At 33.0% G+C, this 21,820-nt stretch overlaps 1 protein-coding gene across 1 annotated transcript in view; it reads left to right on the top strand.

The window, feature by feature from the left end:
• Positions 1 to 21,820, top strand: part of LOC150098184 (neurotrimin-like) — a 368,343-nt gene that overhangs the window by 258,725 nt on the left and 87,798 nt on the right. Inside the window, exon 2 of the mRNA XM_090406276.1 lies at positions 899 to 1,005. Within this exon, the coding sequence (XP_090262402.1) occupies positions 899 to 1,005 (107 nt within the window). The remainder of the gene's footprint in view (positions 1 to 898; positions 1,006 to 21,820) is intronic.

The following is a 21,820-nucleotide window of genomic DNA, read 5'->3' as shown; positions in this document are numbered from 1 at the left end:
AATAATTTAAAATGTTATATATGAATAGTATTTAAAATGAAATATAAAAATGATTTTATAAAAAACAATTTGACGCTGGAGGCAGTTGCTTATTTTGCCTACTCTGTAATGTGCATGCACAAATGTGGATTGTTGCATCTATAATTTACCTGGTATTGTGTACTTTTAGCAGATCCTGTACCTTACTTCTGCACCAATCCTCGTTGGAAAGGTTTCTATTCCTTTATCAAACAGATCCAACTTTCTCGGATGCTTTCCATTATTTCTCACTTTTCATAAAATAGATAAATTCTCCATAGAAATCAAGCCATTGCATATCCAACTTCAGGGATCCAATATTATTCTGGTTTAACTGCTATAGGGATGTTATAGCAACGCTTAATGATCATATAAACGAAAATTCTGAATTGGTAGATTTGGAAAGTCCTTGAATTAAACTCAAGTATTTATCATTGAGTCATCCTACAGGTGAAATTTAAAAAAAATAAAAAATACGTGAAGTAAACAGGCACAATGTATGCGTCAGACAAGTTTATAGATGCAACTCAGAAAAATCAAAAAATGTTAAAAAGTACTGAATTATTTAAATTCCATTTTTATTCCTATATAAACAAAAAACTATAATGTTATACACATAGCTTGATAACTTACGTCAGTTTTTACTCTCTTCTACAAAAATAATTTAAATTTAAACACTAAAAACACTCTTTTTTTTTTTTACTGAAAATTTAATAGAATTTCTTTTCGCGCTAACGTAGCCCTTTTTTTTGCACATTTTAACTGAGATGGAAAGAACTTGTTTTTAATCTTTAAAGAGAACAGTAAACAATATTCTTACTCAGACCTCTGATGTTAGAAACTTTAGCTTAACCTTTTCTGCATTTTTTTTTTTCTTCAGTGCCGGAGCTGGAACCTATGTTTGCCGAATCTATTCTCAACTCAACTATTCCCGTGGGGCGAGATGCAAGAATGTCGTGTGTTGTTGACCGACTAGGATCTTATAGGGTAAGTGGAACGAAGTAGCTTTCTCGTGTTGTGGTGTTAAGAGCGCCTTCAGCATATAATCAAATATTCTGAAACAGAAATCTTTCATAGCCTCAGTTACTATATATTATATATATGTATGTAGTGCATACTATTTCTGTATTATATATATATAATCATTATATTTTTGCACTCAGTGTTTTTCACTGAAGTAAACAATAGCTTTTGCAGATTCAATTACAGGCAAAAGTTGAAAGACAATCGAATATTTTTATTTGTTGATTTATTTGGTTAAGAAATGAAAATAGCATAAAATGAAGGAAAAGGAAGAAATACAGAATACGATGAAAAGTTTTGAACAATCAAAGATTGTGTGTGTGTGTGTGTGTGTGTGTGTGTGTGTGTGTGTGTGTGTGTGTGTGTGTGTGTGTGTGTGTGTGTGTGTGTGTGTGTGTGTGTGATAAGAGAGAGCACGAGGTTGGATGGTACTTGACTTCTGCGGAAAGAAAGAGTGCAGAATATCAAATCACATGTATTATTTGTCATTTTATTTATTTATTTTTAGGATGACTGAAATTTGCAGTCCGAGTCCACTACTTATTGTGGAGGTAAAGTTTACCAACAATTCCACCTTTGCATTTGCTCTCAGTCCAATTTCATCTGTTTGTCGCACAAGCACTACAGTTGCATATCTAGTGGTTTATTAGCCACAGCTAGGAAAAACGGGATCGCGTTTCTATATAAAACAAGCAGAGGCATTATTAACAGCTCTTTGGGTATACGTGTTTTATGAGAAAAGCTGAGAAACTTTCTATATTTATTAGCATAATAAGGAAACTTGTTATCTCGTACTCCTTAAAGGAGTAAGTTGTGAAATATAATAACGTGGTATCGTGTATATGCGCACAGTCGATTGAAAATTAATATTGCAGAGAGAGAGAGAGAGAGAGAGAGAGTCATCTAGAGCACATAAGAATATGAACCAACAAATAATAATAACAATAATAATATAATATGATAAAATAAAACTGAAAATATTATAAAATAAGAATATAGGATGTCATAACAGAATTGACTTATGATATGTATAATTTTACGTCTTCACAATTTATGCACTTGCTGTCTATTAATGAGAACAATACGACTTTAGACTATTTGGTAATGACATCATGCAGATTATCCCTTCAACTACATCTTAGCAATTTCGAGGATGATAAAAGTATCATCACCATAAAACTTATCATTTATACATAGCTAAAAGAAATTCAACTTTTTTAGCTAAAAATTCTAAGATTACTCTTATGAAACTGGCTAAACTTGTGTGGTTTTCAACTAAAGGTTGAAAACCACATATAAATATCTGTTAGCAAATTGGATACACCGCACCAAGAAAATTGAAATTATTTGTTGTTCAGGAGTTGTGGAATAAAATCGTTCCCATTAATAAAAAGATGAACTAGTATTACTAATGAAAGGTATTGAAGATTGGATAATATTAAACAAGCGTCTTAATATTCAATATTCCATTTTTTTGTCTTTTGCATAAACAGATTTCTTCCCTCTTTCACCCACTAATTTAATCACATATAGCAACATGCCATCACTAAATCTGAAGGACAAACTCAGAATGGTACACGCGCAAACAGACAGGCTTAAGTTCTTTTATCAATGGGAATTATCCTTACCAGTACAAGATTGCAAGAGCTCATTGTGCCCAAAAAACATCCTACAAGGTTTCAACCATACTAACAAAGAGCGACATTCCGAATTTGGTAATTAATCCCAGCTTTGCTGTTTTGTGGTGTTGCAGCGATAGTACCCTTCTTCTTCTTCTTCTTCTCATCAAGGATTAAGCATTTGCTTGCTTTGACTTCCCTGGTCTAAACATCTTGCAATTAGTCTCTCTCTTTCTCTCTCTGGTGTACATTTAACTACTTCTTTCTGCAGCCAATATCTTTACATCCGTATGTAAATTATCTTTCCATTTCTCTCTGTATTCTTTGATCTTTTCATTTAAACTATAAATAATTGGCTCGTTTATAATGCCCTCAGTTTTATATGATATTTTGTGCATGCTTTAATTGTTCTTAAAATTTAATTTCTGTTGCCAGTATTTTACTTCGATCTTTTCTTTTAACAGTCCATATTTCTGAACAGATAATACAGTAGGAGGATTTCATTACCTTATAAAATTTAAGTTTGGTTTCTCCTTTTTTTTATTCAATATCATTTTAATACTACCAGAGATCTTATGAAATTTATTTAATTCTTCTGCTAAATTTTTGTCTATTAGGTATGTTTTTATGCAAGCTAAATAATTAAACTGTTTCACCTATTCTATTATTTTATCCTCTCTAACTGTTTTTGTTCAATATGCTCTCTTCCTTTAAACGCCATGATTTTTATTTTCTTTGGCTTATTTTATTTAACTCATAAGCTGATTTATGTAAGTCATATTGTATATATAATCCGGTTATATGCACAACAGCACTGTATTGATAATAGTTCTTCTAGTTAACTAGAAGAACTGCCGTATCCAGAAGAATAGACCACTTTATTCTTCTCAGGGTAAATTGTTTGCAATAAATTTTCAAGTTTTTTACTCAAAAATTTAGTATGTGTATATATTTTGTAACCAGTATTTAATAAGCTTATTCCTCTGTAATTTCCACAGTCAACTCTATCTCCATTCTTAAACCCAGTCATAACTTTACCTTTTTTACCAACACGATGGAACTACACATTTTATCCAACGACACTAGATTATTTTAAGAATCGTTGATGTAAATATTATAACTATAGACGCAGTTCCTGCCAGAGACAAAACCATTGTTATGAGTTAAGTAATGATAGGAGGAAATGGTGTAATAATTTGATTTATTATCCAATACTCTTCCGTCCTTAAACGGGTTGATTTCCCTGACTGTTTTTGATCTGATACGCTCTCTTCCTTTAAACACGTGATTTTATTTTATTTTCTAAGTTAAGTATTTTATGTGTGTAGATATGCGTATTCAGAGCCAATATACCTGTTTGAGGGATGAAAAACCCCGAGTTCGGGAGGAAAATAAATCTCCAACAGCTGTATTTTACCTTCATTTGAAAAGCCTCGATAAAGGTTCTTGGCATCCTAGATTGGATTTGAAACCAGCTTTTTCCAACCACATGGCTTTTTCTGTACCGACTGAGCTATCACTTTTGTCATGTGCACTCCAATGCTTTAGGAATTATTGAATTTTGACTTTTAATCTTTATGATGAGGTAAATTTTAATGTGTACTTAAGTTTGGTTATCTGGAATTATGATGGAAGCAACTACTGTTGCTAGAACAGTAGATTATGCGTGTTGACTGAGTTTGTTTTTCTGATCGATTGCGTGTTTCGCAGTACAAAAACCCCAAATTTCAGGAAGGAAAAAAATCGGTCGTGTCCAAATATTCTTAATATTCTTTCAGTTGAAAAATTCCTTATAAGTTTTCTTTTCATCCTGCATGGAATTCGATCACAGATTTTTTTCAAACAAAGTTGAGATAGCAGGTTCTTATGCGTACGTTTTAACCTTTTACGAAATCTATGAAAAAAATTAATCATGTAATGTTAAGGCCAAGAGGTGGCCAGGAAATTGTGTGTTTCCTACTCATTTGTAAAATGGTTAGCCAGCGATTTTTATGGGATGTTTAAAATGGGAATGTGCACTCAACTGAAAAATTATATTTTTAATATATATTTTTTTATGTTGAACCCATACACGAGAGGTTGATTAATCAACCTATAGTACGTTAGTACCGCGTTTTTGTAAGGATGTCAGAAAAACAAAAAATAATTCTGATTTATTACAAATGGGCATACCTTATCTGTGATTAGTATGTGCGTATACAATAATATCTTATTAATATTAATATTTATATTAATACATGCGGGATTGTTAAAGATTATCTCTAACAATCTTTAATAATGTTCATTATATAAATATTAAAACAATTTGCAGCATCCACTTAAAATTTTCTTTGTGCAGTTTTCTTCAGTGTCATTGTTTTCACTACAAAACAATATTAATATTATTACGTGACACCCACAAGAAGTCCAAGGACTCATCCTGGGAGCGCATCCTACTCCATTACACCCAACTCACCATTTATCCTACTTAATCCTCCAACTATACACAAAGACATTACCGCCATCAATACACAAGTCATCTACTGCCCACTATCAGTAATATTTTGTCTGGAAATTGCGAATGTTCTCATGTTTTTTTTTTTTTTGTCTGTATACAGGCTGAAAAAAAAACAAGTTTTCTGTTGAAAAACACCTGCTACATCCGTATTACATCGGCTACCTCACCTGCTACAAACATAAACATCCCTCTCGCCATATTGAGAATCCAACTCTTTTCAAATCGAAGAGTAGAATGTCCTGTTGTTCTTCCGGTTGCACTACGATTGTTTTGAACATGAATGTTCTTCTCAGTTCACTAGAATGTTTTGATAAATAGACTGTTTTTCACTGAAGGCTGTTTGCGGATTGATCATACTGTTTTCTATAGCTACGATGTTAAGGAGAAGATTGAAAGGACCAATCTTCAAGAATTTGTAAGAAATATAACCACCCGGAATACTATATTCAAAAGCTTTACCTAAATAAATTCCCATGAAATCAGATTTGTAGATAACGTATTGGTTAATCAAAAATGAATTTAACGAATCTGTTACGAATTAATTAATTAAAATAAATAAAATCGTAAAAAGACGTGTTCTTCTTTACCTCCACGATTTATTCACTTCAGTATTATACTGTATAAAACGACATTATTCTCAAAAATCATATTATATCCTTCATGAGATTAACGTGCCATTTCCTTCTTCCGTATATTTCTATTATAATTTATTGAATTCTAAATAAGGATGTTCTTTTTAATTAAAGATTATCTTTATATTTATTTTAGATTACCTTTACTTATCTTTATTTAGAATTTCGAATTTAATTTATAAAATACACATAATATTATACATTTTACATTAAGCATTCTGAATTAGAAGCAGGATTCGAAGTCTACTAGTGATTGTTGTTTGCAACTATTGCATGATTATCTTGAAGAAAATTTTTATCTTAAAACAAAATCCTTTCAATGCCACGTTTTGTGCAAGATCTGCAACAATGTAAGCCTATGACAGTTTACTTCACCAGACTTGCTCTGTAGTTCTTATCTTCATCTAATTCTTAGGTGCACTGAAAAATAAATAAAAAATAAAGTTCCACTCTCGTTTTCCCCCCCCTCCTTACCTACTTTATTTCGTTTACTTGTTCCTGGAGACGCATTTATCAGTCACCGCGATGATCTCAAACTACTCACGGAACTGTGTTTCTCCCATGACGAGAGATGCTTCGTTTGGAAGTGAAATCACAGACATAACAAGTCACGAGAGTGTAGTACATGGTAACGTCATGTCTTCGGCCTTACTTATGACCTTGAGTACTCTATTTACTGACCGGGTAGTAGGCACGTGAATAATTGCATTGGCAGCCAAGGAATGTTGGAAACATCTCTCTATACCAGTTGTTTTGGGATGTTGTTTCTTTCCTTGTTTTCTGTATGTTCACTTACTCAACTCTCTGTACTCACGTAAGAGATTTTTCTGGTTTCTGAAACTGCTCCAAGAAACAAGTCACCTAAATAAGAAATAACCTTTATTGAATTACTTTCGTTTTATCAAGACTTTCACTAGCAGTTAATAAGATTGCCAAATAATAATATTTAACAAAAATAAATAAATAAAAATAAAACTTTATTAATCTCTCATAGTATTTGTATGCAAACAATGGATAGATTAATAACATTCCGTTTTTTTTTTTCGTTTATATATTTATTAGTAAAGAAGTATTTATGTCCGAGGTTTTCGACAGCGAGAGTGTAGTTATGGTTGATAACAGGATTTATATTTATAATTTTATTTAATTAATTTCTGGATTAAAAGAAAATAAAGTCTAATTGTATTAAACTCTAAAAATTGAAATGTTTTTAAATCACTTTCAAGTCGTGTATTATTTCGTGGAATCATATTCTAGTGTCAGTTTATTCCTATTAAGTTCAAACTGAAGTAGTAGCTGGTAATAGTACCATTATTTGAAGATTATCCCCGTTTTATTTATCTTTAGCCTCCTCCCGTCACAGTACAATAACGTTATAAGTCAGCATCATAAGTGGGTGGCATTGTGATTAACACGAAATGTGTATGGCGTTATACACTTTTTTCTTTTATGTTTGTTTGTTGAGAGATTTGTTTAAGGAAAAAAAAACATGGTGAAGCCGAAAAGTACATTATTTTGAGAAGTTGGGGAGACGCTTTTTCGGATCGATATGAGCTCATCTCATCTTTCTTAAAGTTTCAGAAATTAGAGTTTTAACTCCAAAATATTTTCCCAAGAAGAATTATGGTTATTTCCTGTTATTTTAGCTGTATATAATTAATGTAGTGGTATCAAAAGCACACGGTGGTACTTCACCATTGTCATTTCTACAATTTTACAGTTGGTATGCCAGTTACCCTAAAAAGAAAATCGCGTCTGTTCTCAAATAACTCGGCTTGCGGTTATCATACCCAAGAAAAGATAGATCCTTTCTTAGATTTGAGACAGCTACATGAATAGTATTCTGCGGTTAAGGATGATATAACCGTTGAATTAAGGTTGAGGCCTCGATGAGACCCTGCACCAGAGACCAAATATGGTATTTTATAAAGTTTCAAGATCCCGGTAATCAGGTTGGTGGTCTGACATTGAGCGATGAAAATCAACTAGCACTTCAACAACTATCAATTCCATGGCTTTGGATACAAAGCGAAGATTCGATTCACTCGACTGTCCTAAAAAAAAAAAAAAAGGAAAATAACTTGAAGAAACTAAAACTTGGATCTTAAAAATACTTAGAACTTAAAAAAAAAAAAAATAGTAATAAAACTTAGAAATTCCTCATTCTTGCTTCGCAGAATTTCGAACCAGAATTCGAAACACTCATAGAAAATGTCTTTTTTTTTTCATCTGCATTACGATGTCGGCAATGTTACCCATCAGAAACAACTTATTACAAATAACAATAAAAAAGAATAACGATACGCCTTCTTTCAGATTTTCATTGATACACTATTTATATAATTTTGGGTCTCAGGTCTCCAATAAACACAATGATGATCACTCACCGAACTGTTGTGTTTGTTATTTGGAATTAAGTCGAAGCGACCATGAAGCCAGCGTATTATGTATTATTTTTGCTAATTGTGCGGTGCTCCTGGTCGTTTGTTTTTTCTTATAATTCAATGAAAGGCCTAAATTTCAGTAGAAGAAAAAACATGCCACATCTGGAGAGATTGGCTACATTACTTTCAGTTTAAAAAAAAATGAACAAAAAAAATAGTGCGACATTTTTGTCACACTAATTTTAAGATTTTTATCTTTATATATTTTAACTAAACATACGGGTTAAAAAATAACAAAATTAAACGTAATACATAATATACTATGCACACAAAGTAATCATGCGCATCAAACAAAACATCGTTTTTAAATGAATTCTCCCTTTCTCTTTTTAAAATATTTGCAATTATTTCGAATGCAAGTTTCAAGAACTCCCGTTCATGAATATTCTTCTTACTTATATTTCTATTCTTATTCATATATGTATTCCCTGCATGGAGTCAGTAACTGATCAAGAAAAATCCTTGGAAGGTTTAACGTTTATAAAGTGTAATAAAATGTGTTTTTAAAACTTAAAAACATTCAATGAAGACACATATTAACAATGTCCACTGCCAACGTATTCCATTCACTCAATACACCTAATAAAAAGTACCTGAAGCACATTCTTCCCCACTACACTCTTACTCAGCTTCTATGGATGACTACGAGTTCTCCCCACTTGCCATGAGCTGCAAAATTTTCTCTCTCTCTCTCTCTCTCTCTCTCTCTCTCTCTCTACTGCAAGAACTGTTAGTTGCTTTGTATGTTTCTATTATATTCGATCTCCTATACTCTTTCCTCCTTCTACCTTTCAGCCTTTGAAAAACACAATATTATGAGAATATTACCAAAATCTTCTTACTAGAGATATTTTGGTAAGTCAGTGTTGGAACTTTTTTCCCTATATCCTGAATTCCATGCATGGAACCTATAGTGTCTATGTGCTTATCAAGGCACTTATAAAGTTAAAGAATAACGCATTTATTCCTACAAGTTAGTGTTCTTTTCAGCATTGCAGATATCTGAATTGATGTCTTAACTGCCTTGAATGTGGCTTCTGAACTTTTACTCACTGTCCAGTACTACCTTAAGTCTCTAGTTTCACCAACCACTTGCAGAAGTTCCTATTAATATAATACCCTGCAATGTTTTCAGCCTAGAATGTATAACATTGCACTTAACAACATTTAACTGATAATCATTAATATTTGCCAATAGAACCAATCTGTACAAATCAGCCTGAAGAGATTCAGTATCAGAAATATCCCTTATCATACGACCCAACTAAATATTATCCTCATATAACTGGATGTTTACCTCCAGGTCATATCCAGTGTCATTAGTATACAAATTTAACAGAGATGATCTAAAGACAGAACCCTGTGATAATTAGTCACACTAATTGTCTTTGATTCATCTCCTACATACATCACTCTTTGATACTTATTACATAACCGCTCTCCAATGCAATCCACAAGCTCATTTTTGCGTACTTATCCATTTTAATCTGTATAATAACTGACTGTGGAATTCTGTCAAATGCGTTGGAAAATCGGGATGACTATTGACTTGAGTGTGAATATAAAAATCTTAAGTTTACAAATGTTAGACACAAGACGAGAAGCTTAAGCTAAACATAAAGAGTTACTCTCATATTTTTCAACAAAAAAGAGAGATATCCAGGAAATTATCTATTAGTAAAATTAATGATTATTTTCCAAGCAGTTGACGTAGCCCACACACACACACACACACACACACACACACACACACACACACACACACACACACACACACACACACACACACACACACACACACACACACACACACACACACACACACACACGCGTTCTCATAATTTTTTTGCAATTGAAATTAAAAACATTCCTTGCAAAAATGATTTTCAGGTAAACAAACCGATGCGAAATTTGTTCAGTAAATAAGCAAAAAAATTAGGCATTAAGGCAAGTTAATATTCATAAGAGTGAAATTAAAAACTGGAAACAGAGATAAAATTTAATTAAGTTAGAAAGTTCCCAAATAATATGAGACAAAGAAACTATTTTACTTCACATCATTTTCTTTTATGTTTGCGGTTTTCTTACTTCAGCCATTTAAACGAAGGTTACTTGCAACAGTGAACACTTTAATTTTTATGAATGGTACAATTTAGGGATGAACACATTGAAGGAATTTTAAAAAAATAAAAATAAACAAAACAGTAACAAAAGAAGGTAGAAATTCTTTGCAGATCCGGGTAAAAGAAATGAAGAGAAAATTAAAAAAAAAGAAAAAGAAACTGATGAATACTTATCATGCCAGTGTTCCAAAACGCAATTAACCCTTTCATTATTTAGCAAGAAAATAAAGCTTTTAATTGATAAAAAAATTAAACAAACCATTCCTTATACCTGTGTTGGCATTGCTGAAACGTAATTTAAATATTATTATGAATATAGGCGTATTCGTATCTTTAATAATTGTTAAGAGCCCTTTCAACTGAACTCCTTAATTGAAAATAAACTTCCATACATTTTACTTTTTTTTGGAAACGTATTATTTTAATTATGAATGATTGAAGAGTTAGAAATTCTCATTGTGTTTAAATAACCCATGTGTCGGGAGGTTGATGGCTTTTCGACAAACAATAGCCAGTATTTCAATTTTGGTTGGATGTTTGTGATTGTCTCCATTTATTGGAGGGCTTGTAAAAGTTCCGTGTTTAAACTCCGAAACAGGATTTTTGGTTATTCTAACCGTTTGTTGATCCATGTTAGTAAATGAGCGATGTGCTTTAATTTTCATGGAAGTATGAAATTAACGTAAAAAATACATCGCTGGGCACGGTTATATCTTTCTTATCATGGTTAGAGCACGAAAGTAAATTCAATTAACATTTCTGGTGCAACAGTTATTGTTGTTGTTTTTTTTTAAAATAATCATTCATAATGAAACTTCCATATCAGCCTTATGCTTCCATATGCTTTCAAGCATGAGCCGAGCTCTACAAAGAACATGAACAATATGCTGACAGTAAAATTCTTGTTCTTACTTAAGATGTAAAGCTAGAATTTTAGCTCCTACTGGTTCTGGTTCCGTCACATTGAACATTTGTAATCCTGGCTGCGTTGCGAACTGTGCTGCGCCACTGCACAAACTACTGACACAAGTGAAGCGCCACCTGTCGGTGGCAAATGTACCTATTCTGGCAATAAAATTTTTCGTTATTAAAAAAAAAAATCCCATGTCTTTCTGTACATTTCTGTGAAAACCGCATCGTTCTACTGTCTATACTTTTTGAATTATTGAATTTTTACTTTTTCTGTTACTTTTGGATCACCCTGTATGTAGACCATTATTAAACTTGCATTGTAGCTAACACCTACTAAATATTTATGACGATTAGCATAATTATTATATTAATGGAGAAATTATTAGAAAGACATGTTAAATAAGAAAATAATGATAACGATGGCTAACATCATAATAATAATTTTTCGCCAATATATAAAACATACTACGACACCACAGAACATTCTAAAGGAGTGTTCACAAGAGAATCATCTGATGTGAATAATTTTCAGCCTTAGAACCACTAAATCTAAATATCAATTATGAAACTAAATAAGAAAGAAAAAATGTAAAAATGTTTTAATTTCTTAAAAGGAAATTAGCAACGTCTCCGAAGGCCTAGGGAATACCAACCGAGTAAAGATACTGTAAACGTTGGCCTCAATAATAAATGAAAACTATTTAAGGAAGCTATAATAAAACAAAACAAAACAAACTAGATAACTAGGGAATTGATAAATTAATAAACACCTGATAAGAGGCGAAAGCAGGTCGGGACAAGTTGTAGACAGCCAAATATTATATTACAGAACTATTGCATTAATGAGTCATCTTGGCAAAGTGCTGATGAAAATACTAACAGAGCGCCTGAAGGGGCACATAGAAGCACATCTTCCGGATGAGCAAGCCGGATTTCGACAAGATCGAAGTACAGTGCAACAAGTACTTGCAATAAGACTAATAGCAGAGAAAGATCGAAGAAAGAACAAAAAGATATATTGTTGTTTCGTGGACTTCCAAAAAGCATTTGATAATATTGACCAAAATATAACATGGGCTGTCTTGGAATCCTATGATGTGCACAATAAATTGATTCGCCTGCTGAAAGTTATAAACAGCCAAGCACAAGAAAAAATCAGAATAGCAGGTTAGAATGGAGATTGGTTTGCCACTAGTCAAGGCACAAGACAAAGGGACCCAATATCACCAATCATCTTCATTTACACATTTGGGAAGAACACTAGATAAGATTAAAGAAGAAGGTGGAGGCATTTCAATAAATGACATGAGAATAAACTACCTCTGCTTTGCAGATGACATCGTCCTGATTGAAGAAGAGGCAGCAGGGCTGGAACAGATATTGCAAACACTACACACAGAAGGAAAAAGATATGGACTAAATGTCAACTTTGAAAAGTTACGATAGACAGATTTTAACTGGAAAATGTGGAACACTTCACATATCTCGGATGCCACATGACGCATGATTTGGACCCCAAAAAAGAGATAAAAATTAGAATAGCCATAGCAACAACTATTTTAAAAGCCATGGACAAAATATGGAAGAGCCGAGCTATAAAGATGCAAACTAAACTGCGCATTGTAGAAACCTGTATCTTCAGCAGCATGCTCTATGGATGCGAGGCCTGGGTACTCCTGAGAGAATCTGAAAGGAGGATATTCGCATTTGAGAGGAAGTGCTATAGAAAGATCTTGAGAATAAGCTGAATACAGAAAGTGAACAATGAGGAAATCTACAGACTAATACAACCAAAAGAAAACCTGATCCAGAAAATAATCAAAAGGAAACTACGTCTCTTTGGCTATATGTAGAATGAACGATGAGAGGAAAATAAAAATGGTTCTGTTTGGGATGATTGAAGGAAAGAACAAAAAAGGAAGACCTAACAGAGAATGGGGCGATGACACCGTCAATGGTGTGGAAACTCTATACACAAATTGAGTCATCTTGCACAAAACAGAATGCAATGGAAGAATCATATCAAGATGGCAGCAGACACCTACGGGCATTGGACCCATGGTTGTTGATTAAGCGATTAGATTTTTACATATTACAAATGATTTCTTCGGATGTACATGAAACATTAAAATATATTTAGAAGCAGACGTACATGCAGTAAAAATACTGCCTGCATTAAATATTTTATTCTGGATGATTCCAATTGGTAAAAATGCATGCGCCTATTGTTGTGCATTGTTATATGGTTCTTTTTTTCGTAATAGGCTGATCAGATGTTGGAACCATTCAACCAGATCAAAGGTTCCTAAACTTGAATACAGTGAATATTGAAAATACGCATCATGCCTAGACTAACTTTTTTTTGTAAGATTCCTTTTCAAATAGACTGTATCCTACAAGAGTCGGCGTCTTTTATCGGTGAACTTAAAGGCTACAAATACATAAGAGCTATTATAAGAATATGCTGCCGTTAAGTTTCTAAAACCATCGAAGCTCAAAGAGTTTGAATTCTACAGTACTGCATGATAACCAAACTACCTCTACCAAACAAGTGATTTAAATTTTTTCTTCATATGTCGCTAAAAGTTGTTTCATATCAATAACATACAGAAAAGCACTTGTTCCCATTAGAGAAACTTGGAAATTGATTCATATTCAAGTGCTCAGGATCTAACAAGAGAGAGAGAGAGAGAGAGAGAGAGAGTTTGAAACTACCAACATAATAGTCATAGTAGGCTTCCTTATGACTTTGTTCTGTTTAACGTTATTATTTATTATTATTATTTTTTTTATCATGACAATTTTACAAGGAAAATGCAGAAATTAGGAATGTCGCATCATCTGGATTTGAGTAATGTAAATCGACGAAAAATAAATGATAAGTAAATCGACCAAAGTTCAACATTATTGTCAGTCTTTTTCCCTTTATAACTATTCAGTTATCAAATATAATATGCCTGTACATAATTCTCATTTATATGCTTTGCAATCGGGTTCGTTTCTGGCTCAGATGATGCAAATGGTGGACTAAAAGTGATATTGTTGGATTCTTCATTCTTATCAAGAATAATGAACTAGGAATAAAGTTATAGTTTCAACATTTTCAATTACTGATTGAACTTTTAGATTTATTGGGAAGAGTAGTCAATAAGGATGAGTAAAATTACAGCGGAATGCAGAAAAGTATGTGATCTGGAAACATCTTCAATTGAGAAGATATGAATGCAGAGGAAGAAGAAGATGGTTTTAAGATATAGTAGAATACGAATGTTTGAACATTTCTAAACACTGCAGCAAGACAGCTAAGCTACAATTCGAATTCTTCCATTGATATGTAGGATATATGAGAAATCAAAGAAGTTTATGGACGATGGGTTGACACATTATTTATTGTAGTTTATACAATTCTAAAATTCTTATCTAAAAGATATCGATGCTGTGGTGAAATGCAGAACAAAAAGATTATACTAAAAGCTGGTTTTGAGTGGTTACTAGTATGATGAAAGAAACAGTAAATATGGACTTGACCAAAGTCTATAAAGCTGGCAAGAAAACAGTTAAGTTTTATTATATGTATATAATAGTGGACGCCATCCCCAGTCTTATGCTACACTTCTTTACCAACCCAAGGTCTCATTCTTTAGCTATAGATTCTATATGGATTCTATCCATTTACTTTTATTTGTACATGGATGGAAAATATACTGCTTGATGTCCTCGATTCGACAACTTCTTCATGATATCATTCCTTATAATATTACCACTAATATTATGTTAGAGACGGCTGCATTGTCTGTATGGCTTAATAACTTCCTATCGCTAACACCAGCATCACTTGTAGCCAGTAGTCAGTTCATCACTGAGCTCCGTAGGATCAGTGATGAATTGAGAGAGCGAAATTGACTCAATGAATATTAAATTCGACGGGTAACACGATCGAGAGATTACGAAGTTTCTTGAGTGAATATTTGTACATTATACCAGAAGTCGAGAAGAAGGATAAGATAATACGAGTTTTGTGTTCCTGTATTGAAAGTTTTTTTTTTTTTCTCATTTCGTAAGAATTCGGGAAGAACTGTGTTGTATTAAATGAAAATTAACATATTACAGCGATTCGTTGAAATAACTTCCTGGAAAATATTTCAAGGATAGATAAATAAATTGAACTACGATCAGTATGGCTGCTTAATTAACGACTTGATGATTTTATTGCTCGTTGATTTAATGCGATCCTTAAATAATTGCTTTTAATGTTTGTACTAGATCATCGGTGCAGTTGAGGATTCTCCTCGTTTTTTGACGTCAATACAGCATTTATGGATTCTAAACACTAACAGGCTGCACGTTTACACAGCCATATGAAATTATTTGCAAGAATATAATTTACATAAACGAAGCATTAAATACGAAATGTCATATGAATTCTGGTTGCATTTATTACTCTTGATTTTTGTCAGATATTTTATTTTTGAAGTTTCGTAATGTACTACTAGGCTGCCAACGGTTTACCGATTCTGTTCTATTCAAGTGTCAACAGGCATCCTCTAAGCTAGTGTTAAACTAAGATAAATTTGGAAAACAATATACGGTAATGTAACACGCACTTCATATATATAAAATCTTCTAACAGTTCGTCAACAATTTTCGATGTGATTAAAGCAATCATCAAGTGTCATTAAAACAGCTATTTTCTGATGAAATATCAGTTATGTGTTCGTAAAATACTCCCAACATTATTCGAGAGAAGCAAAATGAACATGCCATCTCTATTTGCCATATATGTTGATCGTTTCAAGATTATTTCAAGGAATTATATTTCTGACAACTCTGTATGTACATTTCAAAGTAAATGTCTGTAGCAAAAAGTATATTTTCTATTACCTGAAAAAAAAAAAAAAAAACTTCTAAACAGAGTTTTGTGTGTCTTTTTTTCTATATCAAAAGAGGAACGACTTACAGCTTATATAAATATTTTACTTTTAATACCGAAGTTTTCGTTTCTTTTTCCAATAATTAAATATCCCCTGAAAGTCAGGATGCATCAAAAACTAATGTTACCAACTGAGCACTCAGTTTAACGCATTCGATATATACAGTTTCTGCTTTGGATTTTGTGGGACAACAAATCATTCGTTTATTTAAGCTACTCTCTCAGCGTTCTGCATGACAGACAAAAAAGAGATGGAGTGAAGAGCAGTGACCATTCCATCCACTTCCTCCAGACTTCGTTATCTCTCGCAGTGAAAAAGAAGATCAGTGTCTGAAATAAATTAGGTATATTGAATTAGGACTCTGTATTGTCACCTGCCATTCATTATGCTGGTTAAGATCGTGACCAATAGAACACACTAATTGCATTAGGACTTGGAAATTGTATGACTGGAGAGTCTCTATAGTCTCATTGACATCGACAATCGAGTTTGTCGTAATTTTTGAAGTCAATCGATACACAGATTCTTCTGGTGAGGGAATAGGAATAAGAGAAGAAAGGAAAGAGGGAGATCTCTCTCTTTTTTATTTACAACTTTTCCGTCTTTACAAGAAAGCACTCCGGCGAACGATGTCTTTGATACATGTTCCAGACCGACTTCCGTCTCTGATTGATTATATTGTTTGATAAATTCTTCCTCTTCCAAAGGACAGATTGAGATTCTGCGTAGGGATGGGGACAAGCACTTTATATCGATCGAAAATGGTCGTCGAAAAGCCTGTCTCTGCTCTTCTGTCATCACCTATAAGTGTAGAGCAGACAAAAGGAAATGTTACCAGAATCTTTTCTTTTTTTCTGTTTTCAACCTTCAGCAATATCCAACTGTGTTTTATACTCAACAGATTTCAGTTATAAACCGCAGTTCTTTATTTTTTTTTATCATACCCTATATTTTACACTGGAGATTTTACACACTCCAGAAGGAAAAAAAAATCTTTTTACTTGGTAACTGTGGCCAATGCTCCACCGACTAAAAGTTTATATAACTAATACAAAGATAAGCGATCTAAAGTAATATTTCTAAGGGTAGAAATATGATGACACATTATCTTTATTTTTTTTTTCTTTGGCTGTCTTCATTATATTTTAATGTTAAACTCCTTTTGCAAACTGTTTTATAATATACGTCTTTAAAAATTCACGTTAAAGTTCGAAAAACTGCCATATAATGCATTAAAATTAGTTCTTGAACTTAGACTAGTTAATAAAAATAAAAATAAAAAAATAATAAAAAACATTTGTAGAGAGTCAGCAGCACAGTCGATTTCGACTGTGCTGTTTGTTTAGAAGGAACTAGATTGGAATCTCATCTAGGATTGGTAAAAACATTTTCTAGATTTTTTCTGAAGTTGAGTTAGCAGCTCTTATATAGAGATGGAAGGTTTTTCCTCTCGCAAAACAGGTCATAAGAACACGCAATATATAGACATTGAAATTTATGGAAATAAGAATTAACAACTCTATTCTGTCGATATGGTTTCAACTTTCATATTGAATACTCAGTATACCATTTATTGCAACACTACAGTCTATGAATTCACGTATTGCAGAAGTTACGAAATACTGTAATACATGAATTTTCCTTCGAATATGATGTTCGCAGGTTAGGATGAAACGTTAGTTGTTTCCATGTAAAAGAACTGCATTGGAGCTATATAATGACATGGAAGCTGGGTAATCATCGTGCGGTAAAGTTCCCGGATGAGATCGAAAAGGTTTCAGAAATAAAGTAATATATATAAACCCGAAAACCGATTAATAATTAATATAGATTACACAAGTTTTAATCTTATTATTAGCTAAAATTTTGTACGCTGTTTAATAATTCATGTGAGTTACTGAATTATTATTAAAACATATCCATCAATAAGCGATCGTTATTTATTTCAATTCGAAAAATGCATTTAAGAAACAGTACAACACAGAATTCGAAAGTATAATTTATCAATTGCGATTCTGATTTTGTCATTTTTTGTACTTTAAATTGTGGTTTTACTGAAGTTATCTGATGATCTCATAATACATGTTTTGCTCTTTCTATTATGCATTAAAACCAATGTCAATGAAAGGTTCATATTTCTAAATAGTTCAATTTCTTTCAAATTTCTAATTTCAAAGTTGAAATTTCTGTATAAATATCTGATATTCTGATGCATTTCGGTAATTGTATACATAGATCATTACAAGAGAAATCTCAAAAATACAGGATTTTCAGAAAGCCAATGTCAGTATAGTAAAAAGTATTTATTAAACGAAATTGTTGATGCTAATAAAATACTTCTTTACTCAAAGAGCTTGGCACACATAGGCAACTATCTCATTCTGTCAGCATCAAAAAAAGCTTGATGTGTTTTATGGTATACCAAATTCGGATAGTCAGAATGGATATGTTAGAAGATTTTTAGATAGATAGAAAACATCATTTTGGAACATCCGTGCGTTAAACTCTGGATTCTCATTTTCCGAATATAGAAAAAAATTGTGTAAAAAATTGACTAAATTTTTCACCACTTGGACTAATGACTTGCGCACCTCTTTCCTGTATGATTCCACAAGGAATAAACTGAACACGTCATAGGGGACCACATTTCAAGAGTTAAATGACAAATTTAGAGCTACAGATATTGCAGCGAACACAGAAAGAAATAAACCGCCTGTTTCTTGAATACATATGGAGCTCATTTTGAACTGAACTCCTTCATAACAGTGCTATTCTTTTGTAGAAAACCTCGCTATTTGCTAACAATAGAAAAGGGATATAAACATGCATTTGACTGCGTTATCTAAATGTTGGAAAAGTAATTAGAAGTGCAGAGTTGGGAAAAGTCCAATCACATTAAAATTTTATTATCTTTAGTACCCAGGGTATTTAAAGAATCCTTGAATTTCCGTAATCTTAATTTAGTGGAATTACGGGATAAAAATTACGAATGTCTGGACGAAAAAGGCCTTTTTTAAAATTTAAAAAAAAAATGAAGATGAGTTCGGGTAGGTGCTCAGCTAGCTCATTCATATAAAAAATCAAACCTTCTTCGCTTCCCAGATGTGATAACATCCAGGTATGGTCTCTCCATCCAACGGGTAGCGCAATTACCAACTAAACTATTAAGTTCCAAACTCATCTCGTTAATATGGATTTCTCTACTTAGTTTCCTATAGAAACACATGTTTGCATTTTTTATAGAGAAAACAGCCAGACAAACATTTTATGATTGAAGTGTCATATAAATGTGGAAAAAGAGATGAATGATTTAAAATACCTTCAGGAAACAGACGTAATATGATATAATTTTTGATTAAGTTGTAATGGTGAACTAAGTAATGCTTACATGGCATTCATTACTTCTCAAATATGGGTGGTTTTGAAAATTGTTCATGCATCGTTTCCTAAATTGAATTTTTAATTGAATTTTACTGAGTTGAATACATTCCAGAGTAATTGAAAAGGATAAAACACAATACTCACACATTTCTTAGATTACTAGCAAGCGCATCAGTGCTTTCCACCAGTCAAGTGTTGTTGATTTTACTGGCAACAACGCTGATAGTAAACTGCATACTTGATACTGAGTTTACAATCCATTTTTATGGTTACACCGGAAACTGGGAGGGGGGAAAGAGTGCAATTAATTTAAAACGTAATTAGATTTTATTGTCACAAACGAAGGGCAGAATCAATAAGCCATTTAAGAGAACGTATTCCTTATATAAAAGGATAAAATCAATAATTAATTTCACATAACTGTGCTTTTTTTGAGAATTAGATTAAATGAATAATTAGGTTCAATTAAAACAGTATTTTTTGATAAAACTGCAACTTCAAATTAGCGAACAATTATTGAGTGTTACGCCACGTGTTCATTTTTGAACAGCTTAAAAATCTACAGCTCATTATAGCAGGTGTTAATCTTTTGAAATCTTTTTTTTTAGTGTATCAGACCGAGCAATATTTTGAAGCCACTGTAAGTGGCTTCAAAATATTGCTCAGAAACTTTAATTTAAAATTCAAAAACTTTAAATAAAATAGTATTTTATTTAAAGGCAATTCTTGTAAGAATCGAATATTTCTGTTCGTACATTTTATATACATTATTATTAACACTTTCACTTTTAATTTTGTGATTTCTTTCTATGTTTGCTTTTTATTTTTATAGTAAAGAGTTTTTCTCTCTTCACAGCCAGGATACACATTTAAAATTCCTCACGCTCTTCAGAACTCTGCCGCTCCAGAATAATTTTAGTTATCTCGGTTGGCCCTGGTGCAAATATGCAATATATATAAATGCATAACATCTTTTCAAGAGTCACTGTTTACACCGACAAGACTAAAGTGCAATGCTCCCAACTCAGATGATAATACATGAAATCTATATGAATATTTCGGTCATGGAATATGATAATATATATTTAATGGTTGGCTTTCTTCTTATGCTTAAGTGAATTAATTGAAACTCCAGATGGCTATTAAGCAGGTTCATATATGCAGTTAGTAAGACGTGTTTTGCTGGTGTCTAAGTTACTTAGGATTATTCCAGTTTCTTTTGTGACGAAGCATGCAGTGAGCTTGTTCTTGAAAATATAGGAGGTGACGTGCAATAATTCTCTGGGGATAAGTTTGAGAACATATCATAGAAGAAAAAAATTCAAGATATGACATTCTTTGAAATAGAATGGGGATATTGAGATTGTTGAGATTGCCATCAGAGGTATAGCACGTCTTCTTTGGATAACTAAGTGGTGATGAACATCATTTATATTACCGTTATGGCCATGTATGTTAAAGAGTCCGGAAAGCCTTCTCTAGACATCAAACATAGAACTTTCGGAAGCCACTTCAGGCCTCCAAATAAGCGAGGCGGTGGTCTCACACCAGCGATGAAATTCATCTTCCACCTGAAGACACTCACAAACATCCATGCCAACAGCGGGATTCGAACCTACGACCTGTTGGTTGGAGAATGGACACGCTAACCATTCGGCTAACCAGGCTTGCAATACTACCTAATAGTGTGCTGGACCTCCTTTGGTAGAGATGATCGCTTGTACCCGTCTTCACATCGGAGACCAGAAGTGGCATGAGGTATTCCGGACAACTAGGCAGAATAGCGTCCTGGAGTTCAGCGACCGAACGAAGCATTGGCTTCGACCTGCATTTGCTGTGTGACACATGATCCTACAAATGTTTGATGGGATTCAAATCAGTAGAATTATGCGAGGTACATAGAATGCTTGGATATGCTCTTTGAAACATGACACACAGTGTGGGCCTTATGACATAGATGCTGCTGGGAGGGTTCAGATCTATCGGATCAACTGTTACCATTTAGGATAATGCCTGGATCGAAACTATCTCCAGATAGGAATTAACAGTTAAGGTTTGTTCTGTGGGGATGAAAGGAAAACAATCAGCGATATCATTCAAGCAATCCTCGTACCATGATACCGTCTCTACCAGTTGTTTCCAGCCAACCGTGTAGTCCGGTGGTTGGTTGAAAAAAGGATGGGTAGTCATAATGTTTTGGCTCATGAGTATATTTCAATATCATCGTACGTAGACAAGAG

Source organism: Typopeltis vanoorti, chromosome 16, assembly GCF_054136105.1.
Source record: "Typopeltis vanoorti isolate ZY-2024b chromosome 16, IOZ_Tvanoo_1.0, whole genome shotgun sequence".
Lineage (NCBI taxonomy): Eukaryota > Metazoa > Arthropoda > Arachnida > Uropygi > Thelyphonidae > Typopeltis > Typopeltis vanoorti.
Note: the sequence above shows the minus strand (reverse complement) of the source record. Positions and strands in the feature narration are given on the sequence as shown.